Source organism: Ambystoma mexicanum, chromosome 10, assembly GCF_040938575.1.
Source record: "Ambystoma mexicanum isolate Mex_15411 chromosome 10, UKY_AmexF1_1, whole genome shotgun sequence".
Lineage (NCBI taxonomy): Eukaryota > Metazoa > Chordata > Amphibia > Caudata > Ambystomatidae > Ambystoma > Ambystoma mexicanum.
The window spans coordinates 311,895,038-311,912,951 of record NC_090932.1 but is presented as its reverse complement, the minus strand read 5'-3'; the positions used below and the strand labels follow the sequence as shown (position 1 = coordinate 311,912,951).

Sequence of the window (17,914 nt, the reverse complement as noted above, 5' to 3'; positions counted from 1 at the left end):
TTTTCTATTTTTTTAAAGTTATTCAAATACTTATCCGCATGTGAATAACGTGTATAGTTCCAAGAACCAAAACGAACCTTGCATTGAACCTTTTATGTGTCATTTAATTTTTTAACACATTGGTATTCATAGAGAATTGTTGATCTTTACTTTTCAGAACTTTCCACAATGCCTGCCTGTTCCATTGGCGGTTGCCCTTCGAAGACCCATAAAAAATCTGAAGGTACTATAATGCATGTTTTCCCTAAGACAATAGATCAGGTAAGAGAATGGGTCCGATATTGCGGATATACACCGTATGAGCTTGAAAGTAGATTCCTAGAAGTCTTTGCGGACAAGAGGGGTGATTGATACCGCACCTGCAGCAGGCACTTTAGCTCAGACATGTACTCCACATCATTGCTAATAAAGAAGAACACACCGCGAGCGAAGCGAAAATTGCTCTCAACCGCTATTCCCACTCTATTCGTCCACATCCCTCCACTGGTGAGTCAAGTTTACGGATTTAGCTCTCGGCCTTGCGGTAGTGTGTAGCATTAGCTAACAATAATTTCCCCATTTATGTATCCACTCAATATGAAGGCGGAAGATTCTCCATCCGTGTCGTTATTGCAGTCATCAGCCACTTCAAGCGCCTATCGGGTAATCTTACTTAGCTATTCTGCCACTGACTTGTTTTAGGCATGTAAATCAATAGTTTTAATTTATCGTGTAATTATTTTACCTAATGGTACACCCTAGTACTCGTCCTCTAGTCTTTGTTTTCAGTTATAATTATTGTTATCCAAAATAATGCAAGTACTGTCTTTCAGGGAGATGCTGAGGAGTCCAACGCATTGACAACCGTTGATGTCACTCAGATGCTCGAGGTACGTTTCCGGACAGTTCCATCAATGGAGATCATCAGATCTTGCATTCTTGTAGCGTGATTGTTACACACAATGTTTCTTTCGTTTTTAGCCATTGATATGTCCTTCTGTCGTCGCCCTCCTATGTGTCTTCTTTTTTCAATATTGTGTTCATTACTAATGAAAGTCCTATGTTTCAGGGAGTCGATGGAGCATTAGTCCAAGAAGAAGGGGGAGCATGCAGTTACGGGTCGGCGCAATGTTCTACAAGAACATCACCCCTAGTAGTTGATGCAGATCTCTGGGTGGTGACACTTCCAACGATCGAGCAAATCGAATCATGTTTAGATATCCATTACTTATTTTAGACAACTGATCATTTGTGCAGGTCTATTTAGATGAGCCGTTGACGCCTGCACAAAGTTTATGTTCTTTTTAACAAAATAGAAAACCATACTAATGCAATTACTGTGCTTCAGGGAGTTGCTGAAGCGTCATCTTCAATAATATCATCAATGGAAGTCTATGCGGAGCCCGAGGTATGGCTCTTGACAGTTCCATCTAAGTAGATCAAAAATGCGTGAATAATTGTCGTTTGAATGTTCTACACAATGCGTTCATTCGTGTTTTGCTATTGAGATGTACGTGGGTATTGGTCCCCAAGTACATTTTGTGTTTTCAATATTATTATACATACTAATGAAAGTTCTGTGTTTCAGGGAGTTGATGGAGCGTCAGTGCGTGATGGATGTGCTTATCATGAAAATATAGTCGTTGCAGCGCAAGAGGAAGTGGAGACATGCACACACGAGTCGGAGCAACAGCGTCCTGATGTTGAAGTTCGAGGCAAGAAAGTTTCAAAGAAAAGAAAGCAAATGAAGGTTAGTGTCCTGGTCACTATATTATGTTGTTTTTCACTGTTAATAGTTCAATACTGTAAGTTGTGTTTAAACTGAACATCCCTTTTCCAATCTGTCCTCTAGTTGCGAGTGGGTGTACGAACTAGATCTACACAGACAGTGAAGTGAACGAGAGATGTTGCTTGTCAAACCTTTTGGCAGGGACTTGAGACTGGAGATGCATCGTGCCAATGGGAAGAATATGAAGTGATTGACAACGGAGCTATACCACCACCAGCCATTGATAGTGAATGTCCTCCTGGTAGTTCGGATGCAGTCGGAGATCAATTCACAGAATCCACACCCGCAAAAACTAAGACCGCGAGAAAGTTGAAGAAATTGTTTTATTCACCCATCGCCGGAGAAGGAACAGATGTTGTAATGGAAGAGAATGAAGTGGACGACAATGAAACACCATCAATATCACTGAACATAGCGGAAGACGATATCAGAGATTCTACCTTTCATGTGAGTGACATGTCCTCAACGTTACAGGCCGAACCAGCTAGGATGCAGAGTGACCGTATAAGGAAAGAGGCCAAATTCATTGTATTCGATAGTTGTTTGATTGATATTATTATTAGGATGAAATGTGGGCATTCGGTTGGTGGGGAAGTATGTGGGGAGCCATTGATTAATGTGACTCGTGCAATTCGAGGCACTAACCTTAAAATACATGCCACCTGTACAAAATATCATCCTTTCTCATGGTCTGCACAACCCATGCTGGGGCAACTGCCAGCAGGCAATCTAATTTGTGCAGCGGCCGCACTTTTTAGTGGTTCAAGTTTTAAAAAGTTAGAGTCTTTCTTTCAGTTTGTGGGAATCCATTTCATTGCGAAAACTCAGTTCTACAAATTCCAAATCGATTATCTATTTCCAGCCATTAGCGAAGCTTGGAGAACGGAAAAAATGTCTATTGATAGTACATTCGCGGGCAAACGGTGCAGGCTAGCCGGTGATGGACAGTGCGACAGCCCAGGATTTTCAGCCAAGTACTGCACCTACCACTTTCAGGACATGGAAAGTAAGAAAATTGTGAGTTCGGTGGTCGTGCAGGTGTCACAAAGTACATCCTCAGTGGCCATGGAGAAAGTTGGCTTTGTAGCATCATTGCAAGAACTACAATCGCGGGGAATGGTGATCGACCTGATAGCCACGGACAGACACGTTTCAATTGCCAAGACAATGAGAGAAGAGTACAAAAATATAAATCACCAATTTGACGTATGGCATCTTGCAAAAACAATCAATAAAAAAATGTCGGCTGCAGGTAAAAAAAAAGATATGCAAGGTATTTCACAGTGGTCCAAGTCAATCAGCAACCATCTTTGGTGGAGCTCAAAAACATGTGGAGGGTCGTTGGAAATTCTACTGGAAAAATGGCGGTCAGTAATGCTACACTGTAGCAACGTTCACCGCTGGACCACAAACCAACATTTCCACAATTGTGAACATGGCCATTTGTCCACAGAGGAGGCACGGAAGAAGAAGTGGTTGATTCCTTCATCACCCACTCACAAAGCCATTGAAAAGATTGTATTTGATAAAACTATAACAAGAGATTTGAGGGGACTCACGGAATTCCGCCACACAGGAGATTTGGAGGTGTTCCACAATATGTGCCTAAAGTACAGGCCAAAACGATTGCATTTTGGCATGGAGGGCATGATAAATCGGACTCTTCTAGCGGTCTTGGCACATAACCATAATGTTGGCCGTCAACAAAGTAGGACGACCGGAACTTTAGGGACACTTCGCTACAATAAGGCCTTCACTAAAAGAAGTAAACAATGGGTGATCAAACCAGTGTTTGAGGATATGCAATATGAGTTTATTGAGAGACTTATTGTTGATGTCCTAGATAGGCACATACATGGAGTTGTGAACGAACCTGTGCAGGGGACAACTGCATTGCCACCCAACATTGCCTCTGTTCCATGTCCACCTAAAGCAGAGCTCATTGAGAAATACACATCACGGTTTAAATGATTGTAATTTGATTCTGTTCTCTCGAGTCTCCTCATGTTGCAGGCCCATTGAATATGTGTATCTATGTAATGTGTAAATAAAAGTGATTGCTCAGTGTACATGCAATGTGTCTCTCCACCGTTGCCCCTCCCTTCACCGTGCAGTTGTGCGAACCACCCGGGTGTCACCTGTGACTTTGCTCTGGAGTCTCCTCATGTCGCAGGCACATTGAATATGTGTAGCTATGTATTGTGTAAATAAAAGTGATTGCTCAGTGTACATGCAATGTGTCTATCCAACCTTGTTCATTTGCGCATTAAATTAAACCAAACAGTAATATAAATCATTTTTCAAAAAATATAGAATGTCTCCGTATTTATGGTTCTCTGGGGCTGCAAATGCACGCAGACAAAATGCAAAGATGGAGTGTAAATTTCAAGTCCTGTGAGATGGCCTTACACTGAATGTAGCTAACTAGGAATGTGTGCTCGTTCAAAGTGAAGGTCAGCTGCTTTGATTTTTTGCTCGGGTGCCGGAATGGCCCACGACTCAGTATAAGGTTCTATTGTTATTTGACCTTGACAGGCCGGGACCATCCCGAAAGACTTCTTTTTGGGGGTGTGGTGCAATAACGTAAACGATAATGAATATAATTTCAGAAACGAAAGCCATTTAATGTTCGTTCATTAGAAGAAATAACGTCGGCATAGAAGGAGTGGTATTTCGGGGCTGCCCTACGCACAGACACAATGGAAAATGCAAATATAATGTAAGTAACTCTTTAGATGAGTTTATACCGCAATTTAATTACTATACAGTAGCTTTAAAGACGGGTTAAGTTGTACTTGTTCGTTCTATGTGGCATATTGTTTTGTACCGCACACTATCTTGAGGAGAACCATCTCCTTTTACGGAAGCACCTCAAAACCTTCCTCTTTGCTTCTGCTTTCTCTCTCCCTCTCCCCTGCTACAACTGGTCCACTGTCTGTGACCTCGGTCCTGGGCCCATCCAATCTCCACCTGCACTGCCTCCCTGTCAACCCCTGCACTGGGGGACTGTCTCAGTATCCTACAGCCCCCCCTTCCCAGCACTTGTTCTGCACTTACCTTGCACTCGCCACCAGCTGGCCCTATGTATTTATTATTTTATGCTACTTACCTTGTACTCCACTTCCCCCCTCCCCTTCCCCTTGCACTTTTACCTTCCCCCTACCCCTGCACTTGCGCGATCTGAATGACACCTGGCCTAGTAGGATCGTTGTCTGTCTTCTCCTTGTTCCCCCCCCCTCCCTGCCTCGCCACGCCTTGAAACACTTGCGTATAGGCGCGTTGCAAATGCCATATTATATCATATCAGTGACGAAGTGGTCCACTGGCGCTCAGGCGGCTCTGAAAAAGGCGGAGGAGAGGGGGTGGGTTACTGGAAATGACGTATAATACCCAGTTGCACTGTCCTAGCTATGAAATAATTTCCCGACCTAATATATAAAATGAATAATTTTAATAAAGATCTGACGGTGAGACTAATTTCATTTTTTATGTTTTTAAAACAGGTACATCCTTCATTGTTGTATGTGTCACGAGTACCAGACACCGGCGGATGGCTTTTACAACCGCCAGTTGCTTCTCCGCGTGAACAACGTTACCACCATGACCATTTTATGGGACGATCGCCAAGTACAAGTATGCCCTTACGCGGTACTAATGGCTAGATGCAACATACATACCGTTGTGGTGGCCTAGTGCCTCGTTGTTGGAACAGCCATGCGATTATCAGTGCGACCGAAGAGCTTATTTTATCGTAAACCAACACCCTGTGTACTGCACACGAACATCGCTTGCCTCAAGACGAACTATTTTGGATCGAGAGCAAAGAAAAATGCAAATCGCTGAATATTCTCTAAACATTTGATGTCAAATAAATGTACTTTACCAAATTTACATTCTTGCGGTTTGATTTAAAAGTACAGTTTCATATTCCGAATTGTGGCGCGCTGTGTTGTGAGCTGATCTGTGTTGGTTTCCGGGTTCTGTGTGGAGTCGCGTAGAAGACGCCTGGGCGTGTTTGCCTACGCAGCACAGTCACGTCACGGATAGAGGCGGGGAATATGAATGTTTTGATAAAGTCTGTTTCAGGGGCGGGGGATATGATTTAGTGCCGCAAACGCAGGTGAGCCAGGTCGAAGGGGGGAAATGATAGGATTATCACAAAATGGCGGCTGATTTCGAGTGCGTTAATGGACGAAAAGACGGGTAAGGTCCATAGGAAAGTTTTCTACGATCTACCGATTTATGCTTAAAAACACATGGCCGAACCGTAGGGACAATAAAAAAAAAAAGTCCCGGAACTATCCTTTAACTGTGGGCTGTGTATGCTGTGGAACAGAGAGATTGGATAATAGACATTGTGAACAGCCCCAGAGAAGGGGTCTGGAACCCTTATTGGAGAAGCGTTCGACAAGTGCTATCAAAGAGTAATACGACATTTGTCTATGCGAGTGCCACACAGATGCCTTGGCAGGAGAGTAAACCAAGGCTGTGGGTAAACATGAAACCTCAGAGAGAGAACGTTGAAAGAAACCCGTGAGTGCTCTACTTGGCAGAAGAGCAAGCCGAAGAGGAGTATCAAGGCCAGAGTTTGGGACCTGAAACATTGGGATTAAAGGCCAGAGCTAAAACTTGCAGGGGGAAGCCAGGCCATTTTTCCACATCCTGATATCTGGGTACCTGACCTGCTCAGACAGATTCGAAGAACACTAACCCAGTCCACAAAAAAGAATCGGACGTCTCTTCCTCAACATAAAATCTGGGAACAGGGTCTGCTCACAGAGGAGCGGGACCGTTGAGAGCTTGAGAAAGTAGTATTCTAGCTACCCCCACTCCCCTTTGTCATTAGGCCTGGGAGATAGGCCTGTCAAATAAATCACACAGACTCGTATTGTCTATTGAAAATACAGAAACAAACATGAATAACCTTGGAAAGACTCTGAGGGGAAAAGAAGTCAACACACTGAGCCCAGTAAAACTTGTATTTACTTTCTACACCTTTTTGGAACTTTTGTGTTTGGTCTACAAGGTCAGGCTGCAGGTCTGCATCAAGAGACATTTTCCCTTTTTACCTCTAAGTTTAGCTGTGAGGGATATGTCAGGATTTGGACACAGGACGGTGAATTTTAATTTTGGACATTCTGACACAGGCAGTTTCATTAGTTTGTTTTGTTGAGGCCGGGAAACCCCTCTTGGAAGTGGGGAAAGTTGGGATTGCCCCAACCTCCCCACTTTTATTTTGAGAATGTCTTTGATAATCAACATGCCACCTTTGTGTCAGTCTCTTACTCCTACCACCTCACAGGTGCTGAGTGCCAGAAGTGGTACATTAAAATGAAAGTGCACGCTGAATAAACATGGTGGTTAGGTGTGCTCACAGCATAGTTATCTAAGTCAGTATTTCACCCATCCATCTCTAGGTTTTGGTATTCCTCACATGTAAGTACTAAGATGAGGACGAGGCATGTAGAGGTAATGTGGGGCTTACTTAACAGTAATCTTCAATGTTCCTATTCCTACTCGTCACAGTACCAAACTACCCATTGCCCCACCCCATGGGGAATACATGGGCCCATAACATGCTTTGTGACATAGCTATTGCTTTGTGGGACTAAGGGGGGCATGTGCTCCCATAAAGGAGGAGCAGAGTTAAAATAAGAGTTAAAGGGTTCCCGTCATGGAGGTTGGTGCCTCACAGTCAAGTATGGTAATGAGGAAGAGAAGGGCCTGGACTAACGAAGATTACCAGTAAGCTATTCCGTCATTAATGCTGTATGTTCCATGGCATCAACCCTACTTTGAAAAATGGCAGCGGGAGTCGCCCGTGTGCATAGACTATTCAACTTAAAAATCCTACTAGACCTGCATGGCACGTTCCTTAGTATACATACTCGACCTAAGAGAAATGCACTCGCCTCAAGAGATATATATATTTTACCATTTTATAGCAGCCCACCAAACCCTCAGGCATCAGGAAGCTAGTTACAGTAAGTGCAAGTCATTCTTCATAAAGCAAGAGCTCATAATAGCAAACCACATGCAAGTAGTATTGCATACACAGACAGACACAGCCACACCTCATGGCCGGGGCTACATCAGGTATGCATAAGAGCAGCAGTTAAATCAGGTAGGTATGTAGTCTGGTGGAGCCATACCTCATGGCTACATCAGGTGTACAAGTTGCAGTCCGGAAGATTAGAGGGGAGGCCGGTTGGGTGGGAGGCATAGTCAATGGCAGGTGGGAAGCAGGCACTCGTCAAATACAGCACCACTTGATTTGAAAAGTCCAAAACCAGCAGAATGAGTGAGAAGCGTTATGCTCAAAGCACTTAAAGGGTAAGAAATGAAGATGGCTGTACAGGTAAAGGAATGCCTAAATTCGATTTTACACAAGGCATAGAGAAACATAGGAGTGAGAAGGGCTGGTCATGAGGATTAGTCTCATAATGTTTGGAGCAGGAGATAGGCGAGCAGTGTGGGATTCGACTTACAGAGCGTGAATGCCGATAGTGCTGGTGATGCTGGATCAAGAGTTGCAGAGAAACCACGTGGAGAGAAGGGCAGCAGCAGACAATGTAGTGAACGAAGTACCTTGAAACGTTTTGGGGGAAAGTCCATGGAAGAGCAGGAGCTCCTTCATGCTCCTACAGGCTCAGGCAGGGGCCTTTGATGTGGGCCTTGGAGTTGGGGGCCGGCTTCCTCGTCTGCTGGCTTCTCTTTGGCCTACAAGAGGGTGCCCCCAACCAATGGGGCTTCGTGCGACATTGTCTCCATGGTAATGATCCAAGGCCCTCTGATGTCGATCGGGCCATTATCTTGCAGAGATTCGTCAGCCTGCGGTCTCAGAGAGGCTGGGATGTAAAGATAAGCTCGGCAGTATGGGTGCCTTCCTGCCTCATTGCAGGCTGATGGTATTTACCAGTGCTTTTTGTAAAATGTTATATGTCGCCATAAGCACACTTCATATTTGGTGCAATGCTGCCAAGCTTGCACAGTGACACTTGTATTTGCCAGTTTCTGCGACCAAAGGGTGTTTTCAGTAAATGCTAAATAAGTTTCTAACATCCCCATACTCACCAGCAAGGTCGAGTATCCTGCAAATGGTGCTTGCCCTTCATAAAAGCTACTCGCCAATGCTAGTGGGCTAGTAGATTTTGCGAGCCCTGAAAGGAATCCATTTCACAGCTCCTTGAGCCATTTTCAAAGGCTCTGCCAATACACAGTCTATGAAGGGGGGGGGCCCAAACACTGACTGTGTATTAAAATAAAAAGCCTGTAGCTCTGTGAAGCAGATCAACTGGAGCGTTTTTAATTCTATGCTTAGAAAGGCAATCCACACCTTCTTGTACAAGGGCTGCCCACTCTACTCCACAGCAGTGGAGATCACAGAGACTACCCACTAGCTTCCCCTCCACCCACATGGTGTGATAAGTTAGATCATTTGCGTCAAACATTAACAGACATTTGTAGCAACTAGAGCTTAGATGGTATGTGGCCTAGTGTCTAAAGTGCAGACTGGTCTCAAATCCTGTCTTCAGCTGATACATGTGATCATGGACATATCGTTGTATTTGCTGTGCTGTATCTACCAAATTTGGGCCACCAGGTAAGGGTTTTGTGTTGTGGTGTTGAATGGCAGGACACTAGTTAGGGGTTCTATGTTGTGGGGGTGCATGGCTACAGGTAGGAGTCTTTAGCCAAAATTGCTGGTATTTGGCTCTTATAACTAAGCAAGTCTCACTCAGCCCTGGCCATACATTCTGTTGCTCCTCCCCACACCTCAGTTTCAAAACTGGTATTTTGTTCTCTTACAGTGGATCCCCAGCACACCCTTCTCCTCGCGAGTCTGTATGCCTGAAGGCAGCAGAGGTGCGTATACAGCACCAGCTGGAGCTGGCAGAGCTGCACAAGGCCAGGGCAGAGGTAGGTTATGCACACACCATTTTGCATTTCCATGAGACTGGTGAGAGCACAAGCAAAAACAGTGGTATTTGAGAGTAAATATGGAAGGGACTGCATATGCAACAGATTGCTCTAAACGTGAGTTTACCACATATATAAAGACACACACCCACCCACAGCTGAACACACCACAGACTTTTTAATACAGTATCAGATTGATGAGTAATTTGAGCAGACTACGTAGCGTTTCAAGACACTGATGGGGTCTGTTTGGCGAGATCACTTAATCAGGTCATTTGCAGCATTGCATGGGTGGGCATTGCTCTGTATTCTTTGTGGGGAATTGCAGCAGACTCTTACTTGTTGATGGGGGACAATGGTATTGTAAAGTGACAGTCTCATCCTTTTGCTTGATAGAGCACTGTCAGATAATAGACAGCTATGCACTAACATGCCTCCTCTTCTCTACAGCTTACACATACTGTCCTTGAACTCAACAAAACCCTCCAGTTAAAGGACATGGAGATCCAGGAACATCGTACACGGTGAGTGTCACAACCATATCAGTCAATGGAGGTAAGTGGGGCATGAGTCTTAGAGTCTTGTCTCAGCCAGAGAGCTGAGCAGGCCTTATTTCTTTTGTCCATTTATTTCGATTTATAAAGAAATAAAGTGCACATGAAGACGTAGAAGACTGGTGGAAGGACAACCGATGTAGAGAAAATTAGAATAATCCAAATGAGATTGCATAAACTCAGATGAGGCAACAATCTGGGTAGAGTCAGGTAGGGGACCGCCTGGTTGCGTGGCACAACTAATAACAGTAGGAGGAAGCTTGGGGCAAGGAGGAGGGTGAAGGATAGGGAATAACTTTGTGTGAAACCGAGTTTCTTGACCGTCAAGAACAGTGTTGGGCAGGTGCCCATGCAGGGGGAGAGGCGACATTGGGAGCATCAAAGGTTCCTGGGGCCGTCGGAAATGATCATGTGTAAGCAAGAAATGTGGTCAAAATTGAATTGTGAAATTAAGTGGCAGTGAAACTCGTTCAGATGAGGAGCTGGGTGCCACAGGCATATGTGTAAAAAGTTAAACCAAACATAGGCAATGGGAACGGCAAGCGATTGAACATGGGGGTTAAAAAGCATAGGAGAAAGGCATAACCTGTGGGAAACAGGGTTCGGAATTGAAGGGAGCTGGGAGCTATTTAGCTACTGCTTCTAGCTTAGTAGAGCCTGGTTAGCTTGAAACCAACAGCTACCAGGAGCTACATTTGGCTCCTAGGGCTAATTGGTGACTTAACAAACATGTAAATGTGACATTAACTTTGAGTATTTGCGAATGTTAAGAAAGAAGAATTAGAACACATCTACTATACATTTAAACACAATGGTTCATACAAAATGGGCATAAAGTTACAGGGTCATCTCTGGTAGATACTGGTTGCCCTGCGGTTGCTACTACCTAAAGGGTAATGCCCAACACCCAGGAGCTGGTTTTAGCTCCTGCTCATCGAAACTCAATTTTGAACCTTGAGAAACCCTGCAAATGATAAGATTGACTCTGAGATTGCCCTGAGAGGAAAGATGCAACCCAGCAGTGCGAAGTTCCTTCAACGCCATGGGTACGGTCTTGGAGAATGTCATGCTCTACAGGGTTCCATGTTTTTTTGCGGGGGGTTTTACCGCAATTTTTCTTTTTTTACGAAAAAACTCATCAATTCTTTTTCTTATTATTTTTTTGGGGGGGTTGCCCCCATAACCCCATTTCCCTTACATTTTTTATCTATTCCCAAACACCCACATTTCATATATATAATTTTCTAACCCCCCCAAAAAATGAGATGGGTATTTTCGCTATAAAATTTGTGGTAAAAACCCTGCTAAAAAAAAATGTCCCACGATGAAAGGACGTTGTACCGCTCTACAGACGGTATCCAATGCCACGGATGGGTCGGGCATAACTAGACCTGTGATTCTACTTGATTTGACAGCTGTTTGAAAGTCATCTAGGGCTGAGAGAATGTCGTTTCCATGCTATGGCCTATCCAGATGCCATTTGGGTAAGGATGGAAGGTATTATGTATCCTGACATAGGGAAAACGCATATTTTTTCAGCACAAATATCTAGAAATGGGGTGCTTGGTTTTACAAGAATTTTGGACTGTACGTGGATATTATCATGCATTAGTGCACTAAAATGTTTTGGGGAAATTGAGCGGACCAATTTCGAGATATTAGTGTTTTAAGATTTATATAAGATTCATGCGCAGAATTAATGTGAATCGTGTATATGTACAGGTATGGGTTGAATTTATGAATGTTGTATTTCCCACTATTGTACCTATGAAAACTCACTTCACATTTAGGACTCACTTACCTGGATGCCAGTTTTCATATATATATATTTCTGAGGCTTGTGGAACCTGCTTAGATCACATGCTGTGCATAGGCCGACATCTAGCGGAAGCTGCAGAGTATTACAGTTTGTTTTTCGAAACTTGAAAATGGGCGTCGACACAGGGCGTGCCAGTAATACTATCCCTAGTGTGACGTCCACTGTTCCCATGATCCCTCACGCGTCTAGGACCCTCAGATTGTTTTTTTCCGCCATACTGGTCGGAAGCATCCCGCGGAGTTCCCTGGCCTTAGCCATAATTTTGCAAAATATCATAATATTTTCCCATTTTCTTCATCCCAACGTCGAGTCACCGAAGTTGGACACTCGACGCCGGCCCAGAGAAGAAAACAACCGTCAAGAGCTGCACGACAGACTTTGGGCCTAGGAAGGCCTTTGGCCTCGGCCCGGGCCTTGGAAGGCCTCTGGTCTCGGCCCCTGCAAGTAGGGAGAGTGGGGGATGGTACATACTCAACACTCTTTCTTATATATTCCTACACACACTAGCCCGCTGCCACAGGATGCGTATGGAGGATACCCCTTTCCAATTTTGCCCCAAGTGCAACCGCAAGTACCCTTGGGTTGACAGACACGCCACCTGTAACCTCTGCTTGCCGACGGACCACCCCGAGGCGAACTGCAGAGCGTGTAGTCGGTTTAAACCGAAGACTCTAAAGGACCGTTCGATCAAACGTTGGGCCCATCATGCAAGGCAACGAGAGGCCATGGAAGCGGAGGGCGCCTTCAGTGATGGCAGCGACGCCGTCCTATTGGATGGCGAGGACAACGTGGCGTCAAGACAGACAAGCGCAAGTCCCCGACCTCGGAAGGTTTTCCGGCAGGGCAGCTATGGGGAACACCCCCGGCGACACGAGCGCTACCCACAGCACTTCCACTATGCACTCGAAGTCCAACAGAGACTCGACGCGCGCATCGAGTTCTCGGAGAGAGGCACACAGAGAATGGTCCACTGAATCGGTGTCCTCTGGGCGTTCTCGATCAAGATCGCCGCATGACACCATGCAACCATCCACTGTTGCCAAGGGTACCTCGCTCATGAAAGTAACAGAGGTTCGATCGTCGGGAGACGAAGACGACCACCATCCTCAGGCCGCACTCCAGGAGTCGGCGTCAGCAGACCGCGTGACGGCTGTTCCCATGTCCCGACCTCCACTCCCTAAGGAAAGGGACACTACATCCGAATCTCGACGCCAGATGTCTAAGAGCTCAGAAAAGGTGAAAACACTGGGGAAGCACTCTTCCACTCGCGGGGAGGGGGGGAAACAGCAGAAAAAGTATTCCCAGCCTTCATCTGGACCACAGACACATAAGGACAAGTCACAGTCTTCTGTAAAACTATCCAAGACCCCTACACAAGGCCATAGGGGTCCATTCAGGATATAGCAGGGAAACACTCTCAGGAAAGGGTAATCCCCAGCTCTAAAGAATGGTCAAGTGAAGATATAGACAGTTATGTCTAGAATGTCATCCCTAGCAGACTTCTATGACAAAAATCCACAGCACTTCCTCGCCTATACTCCTGACTGGGCTACTCCCTCAGGGTCTAAGGACCTGCATACCCCTGGTAAAAAACCTCGAGTTGAGGCACCAACGCAAAGTAGGTCTTCTGACCTTTTCCACGTTCAGCCATACTCTCAATATGATGAGGATCCATCATTTAACGAGGATCAAAAATTGGCCACGTTGGACGTCCAAACTGGAATGGATTACTATGGGGATGACGAGAGCCAAGAGGAGGAGGAAGATGACCCAGAAGTCTACAGAGTAGACTCCCCAGTAGACAAAGAACCTCCGGTTACCGACTCTCCTGTTGACAACCAACCTCTCTTAAATTAGGTTTTATCTACAGCGGCTGACCAATTCCGCATAGATAAATGCAGGGAGCACAGGAGGAGAGGGACTTTGCCGAGGAACTAGTGGGAGACCTGTTGCCCAGGCCATCCCTATTCTCAAGTCAATACAAAGGAGAATAGACCCTTCCCTTCTCAATCCCAACCTCACCAGGGCAGTAAACCCCAGGATTGAAAAACTGTTCAGAGCAGCCCAATCAGACCCACTATACATAAGGGGGCAACTGAAGCCGGACTCCCTGGTAGTGACTAATACCCAAAAGAGAGCGGGAACACCCTTATCATCGTCTTAAGCTCCCCCCGACAAGGAGAGCAAGAAGATCTATGGGTTCGGAAGGAAGGTAGCCTCCACTTCCGCCTACCAGGCAAGGATTGCCAACTCCACCACCCTGCTGGCGAGTTACAACTGCCATCAGTGGGAAGAAGTTGCGGCGCTCATTGACTCCGCCCCAGAACCTTTAAAAAGCCAGTTGGCACAGGTTGGGAAGAGCCGTGTCCGGTTGCATCCTTAAGGCAACCTTTGATGCCGCGGATAACGCCGGCAGACTGATAGCAGAGAGCACTGTTATTAAAAGACATGCTTGGTTAAGACAATCTGGGTTTAAACCCGAAACACAAGCATCCTTAATAGACAAACCAGTGGAGCCCGATCTACTGTTTGGTAAGGCGGTAGAGGACGCCTTAAAAAATGCGAAAGATGAGTATGAGACTCTCAAATACCTGGGCCAGTTAACCAACAAACACCCTAATCAAAGAGGGAATGGCAATTTTCATCGCCCACGCGGCCAAAACTCACAAAGAGGCTCCAACTATTCCCAGGGGCAGGGTGCACCATGGAATAACAACAACCAGCAGTCTACCCAAGGTTATGGCAGGGGTAACAAGAGGGGACGTGGTAAGGGTAGAGGCAGCCCCAATAGAGGCGGCGGCATGCCTCCCGCAAAACAGTGACGTTCCGTTCAGTGTCCCTTCTGACGCATCCCCAGTAGGGGGACGCATTTCCAACTTCACCCAAGCTTGGGAAGGGATCACATCAGACAAATGGGAGCTGTCCACAGTGTCCGCAGGATACTGCATAGAACTGTTAGAGCGTCCCCGAAACCACCCTCCATGTCAAAAAGTACATTGATTAGACCACCAGAAGATCCTCCTCGAAGAGATCGCCAATCTTCTAGCAAAGGACGCGATAGAACTCGTCCCGGGACACCAGGTAAACAATGGTATTTATTCAACTTACTTCCTTGTGCCAAAAAAAGATTTGACAATGCGCCCAGTATTGAACTTACGGCCAGTATGTTAAGCCCCAAAAGTTTCACATGACTACTCTCCAAGAGGTAATCCCCCTCCTAAAAAAGGGGGATTACATGACAACATTGGACATGAAAGATGCCTATTTTGATATTTCCATGTTCCCAGCGCACAGAAGATTCTTGCGCTTCAAGGTGGACAGTCAGCACTACCAGTTCAAGGTACTGCCCTTCGGTATAGCCTCGGCTCCAAGGGTATTCACCAAGGTACTGGCGGTGGCGGCGGCACACCTACGCAGGGAGGCAATCCCAATGTACCCTTACCTGGACGACTGGCTCATCACGGGGGAGACCCCAGTAATTTGCAGATCAAATATTCAAAGAACTATCGACCCCCTCTTCCAATTGGGTTTCTCCATAAACGAGAAAAAGTCGAGTCTGGTGCCAAGCACCTCCAAACAGTTCCTAGGAGCTGTCCTAAACACACAAGAAGGGTTGGCCTTTCCATCAGAGGAAAGAATTCGGAATCTAATGCTGCAAATTCCGCTATATCAGGCCGGTCGCCAGATAACGGTGTGCAAAGCGATGCGTTTGCTGGGCATGATGGCGTCCTGTATTTACCTGGTCCCCCACGCGCATCTGCGCATGCGTCCCATGCAAGAATGGTTGGCGAAACAGTGGTCTCAGGCAAGTGGTCAGTGGGACGATCTAGTGGTCGTTTCGCCAACACTTGTACAAAGTCTTCACTGGTGGACAAAAGAAAACTTGTCAAAGGGGAAACCCTTTTACGATCCCGAGATAAAGGCTGTAGTCACAACAGACGCATCCCTGTCAGGGTGGGGCGCACACCATCTCCACCACACAGGTCAGGGTCTCTGGTCTCACTCAGTGGCCAAGAATCATATCAATCTGCTAGAGCTTCTGGCAGTATTCAGAGCGCTTCAAGCGTTCGAGCCCTACCTGTTGAACCTGTCAGTGCAGATCCTGACAGACAGCACAACAGCTATGTTTTACCTAAACAAACAGGGAGGAACTCGTTCGCCAAATCTGTCCAAGCTTGCCCAGAAAATGTGGATATGGGCACTCAGACGGAACATCTACCTGTCATCTCAACATGTTCCAGGGGAGCTCAATTCTCTGGCGGAAGCTTTAAGCAGAGATCCCCCCGGAAGAACACGAATGGTGTCTACGCAGAGAAATCGTAGAAGATCTCTTCTCTCAGTGGGGTTTCCCAACTATAGACCTATTTGCCACAAGCGAAAACAGACAGTGCCCAGGATTCGCATCCAGGTTCCCCCAACCACACTCCCAGGGGAACGCCCTGTGGATGAACTGGTCAGGGATGTTTGCGTACGCTTTTCCACCAACCCCTTTCATCAGGAAGTTGGTCAACAAGATGCACAGGGAATCGATGACGCTTGTCCTAGTTGCTCCCATCTGGGCGAGGCAACCGTGGTTCCCACACTTACACAGACTAGCGCTGTGCGAACCCATCAAACTCCCGTGGTGATGCAACCTACTGTCCCAGCACCAAGGTCAGACAGTGCATCCTCAACCCAACTCAATGAACCTGGCAGCATGGCTCCTGAGGTCATAGAGTTTGGACATCTCAATTTACCTCAGAGATGTATGGACATCCTAAAAGAATCTAGGAAGCGAAACACAAGGTATTGCTACTTTGACAAATGGAAAAGATTTGTTATCTGGTGCCAGAATAAGCAAATCAACCCAGTTGATTGCACTCCTTCCACTCTAGTCACCTACATGCCCCACCTGCTGGACGCAGGGTTGGTATTTAATTCACTAAAGGTACACCTGGCAGCTGGCATACACCACCTCGCATAACAAGGTATCGTGGTGGAAAGTACCAGTGGTTAAAGCCTTCATGGAAAGAGTAAAGAGACTTCACCCACCAATTTCTAACCCACCACCAGGATGGGACCTTAATGTGGTGCTTGCTAAACTCATGGGCCCTCCCTTCGAGCCCATGCATAAAAGCAGTCTCAAACACCTGACATTTAAGACTGCCTTCTTGGTAGCCATTACGTCTATAAGAAGGATCAGTGAAATGTAGGCTCTGTCAGTGCAGGATCCTTTCTTTACTGTCCATAAAGATAAACTGGTTTTACGAACACACCCTAGGTTCTCACCTAAGTTTATTTCTAAATTCCATGTGAACCAGTCCATCGAGCTTCCGGCTTTCTTCCAAGACCCACACAGCTCGGCTGAGGTGAAACTACACACCCTAGATGTGCGTAGGGCGGTCCTATACTATGTAAACAAAACCAGACCGCTAAGTAAAACAGACCAACTGTTTGTCTCCGTAGCTACAGGCAAAGAGGGAGATTGCATCTCTAAAGGTGCCATCTCTAAGTGGATTATAAACTGTATACAGCTGTGTTACTCCCTTTCTGAAAGAACTCTGCCTTTCACGCCAAGAGCCCACTCTACAAGAGGCATTGGGGTCACTCTGGCTTTCATTGCAAATGTACCCCTTGACACCATTTGCAAAGCAGCTACCTGGAGCTCTATTCACACTTTTACTCAGCACTACTGCATTGACACCCATTCCAAGACAGATACTCAAGTGGGACAAGTGGTTCTAAGACATTTATTTGCTCATGACCCTTCTCACATCCCACCTCCTTCTTCTAACACTGCTCGCTAATCTGTGCACAGCATGTGATCTAAGCAGATTCCACAAGCCTCAGAAAGGATACATTATTCACTGTAAT

At 46.0% G+C, this 17,914-nt stretch overlaps 1 protein-coding gene across 2 annotated transcripts in view; it reads left to right on the top strand.

The window, feature by feature from the left end:
• The window catches only part of LOC138491399 (autophagy-related protein 16-like), a 159,680-nt gene that overhangs the window by 70,353 nt on the left and 71,413 nt on the right, over positions 1–17,914 (top strand). The window contains exons 3-4 of one of the 2 annotated variants that reach the window (XM_069617905.1): positions 9,580–9,688; positions 10,139–10,212. The exons of the other annotated variant lie outside the window; for it this stretch is intronic. Of the exons in view, the coding sequence (XP_069474006.1) occupies positions 9,580–9,688; positions 10,139–10,212 (183 nt within the window). The remainder of the gene's footprint in view (positions 1–9,579; positions 9,689–10,138; positions 10,213–17,914) is intronic. 2 annotated transcript variants of the gene reach the window in all.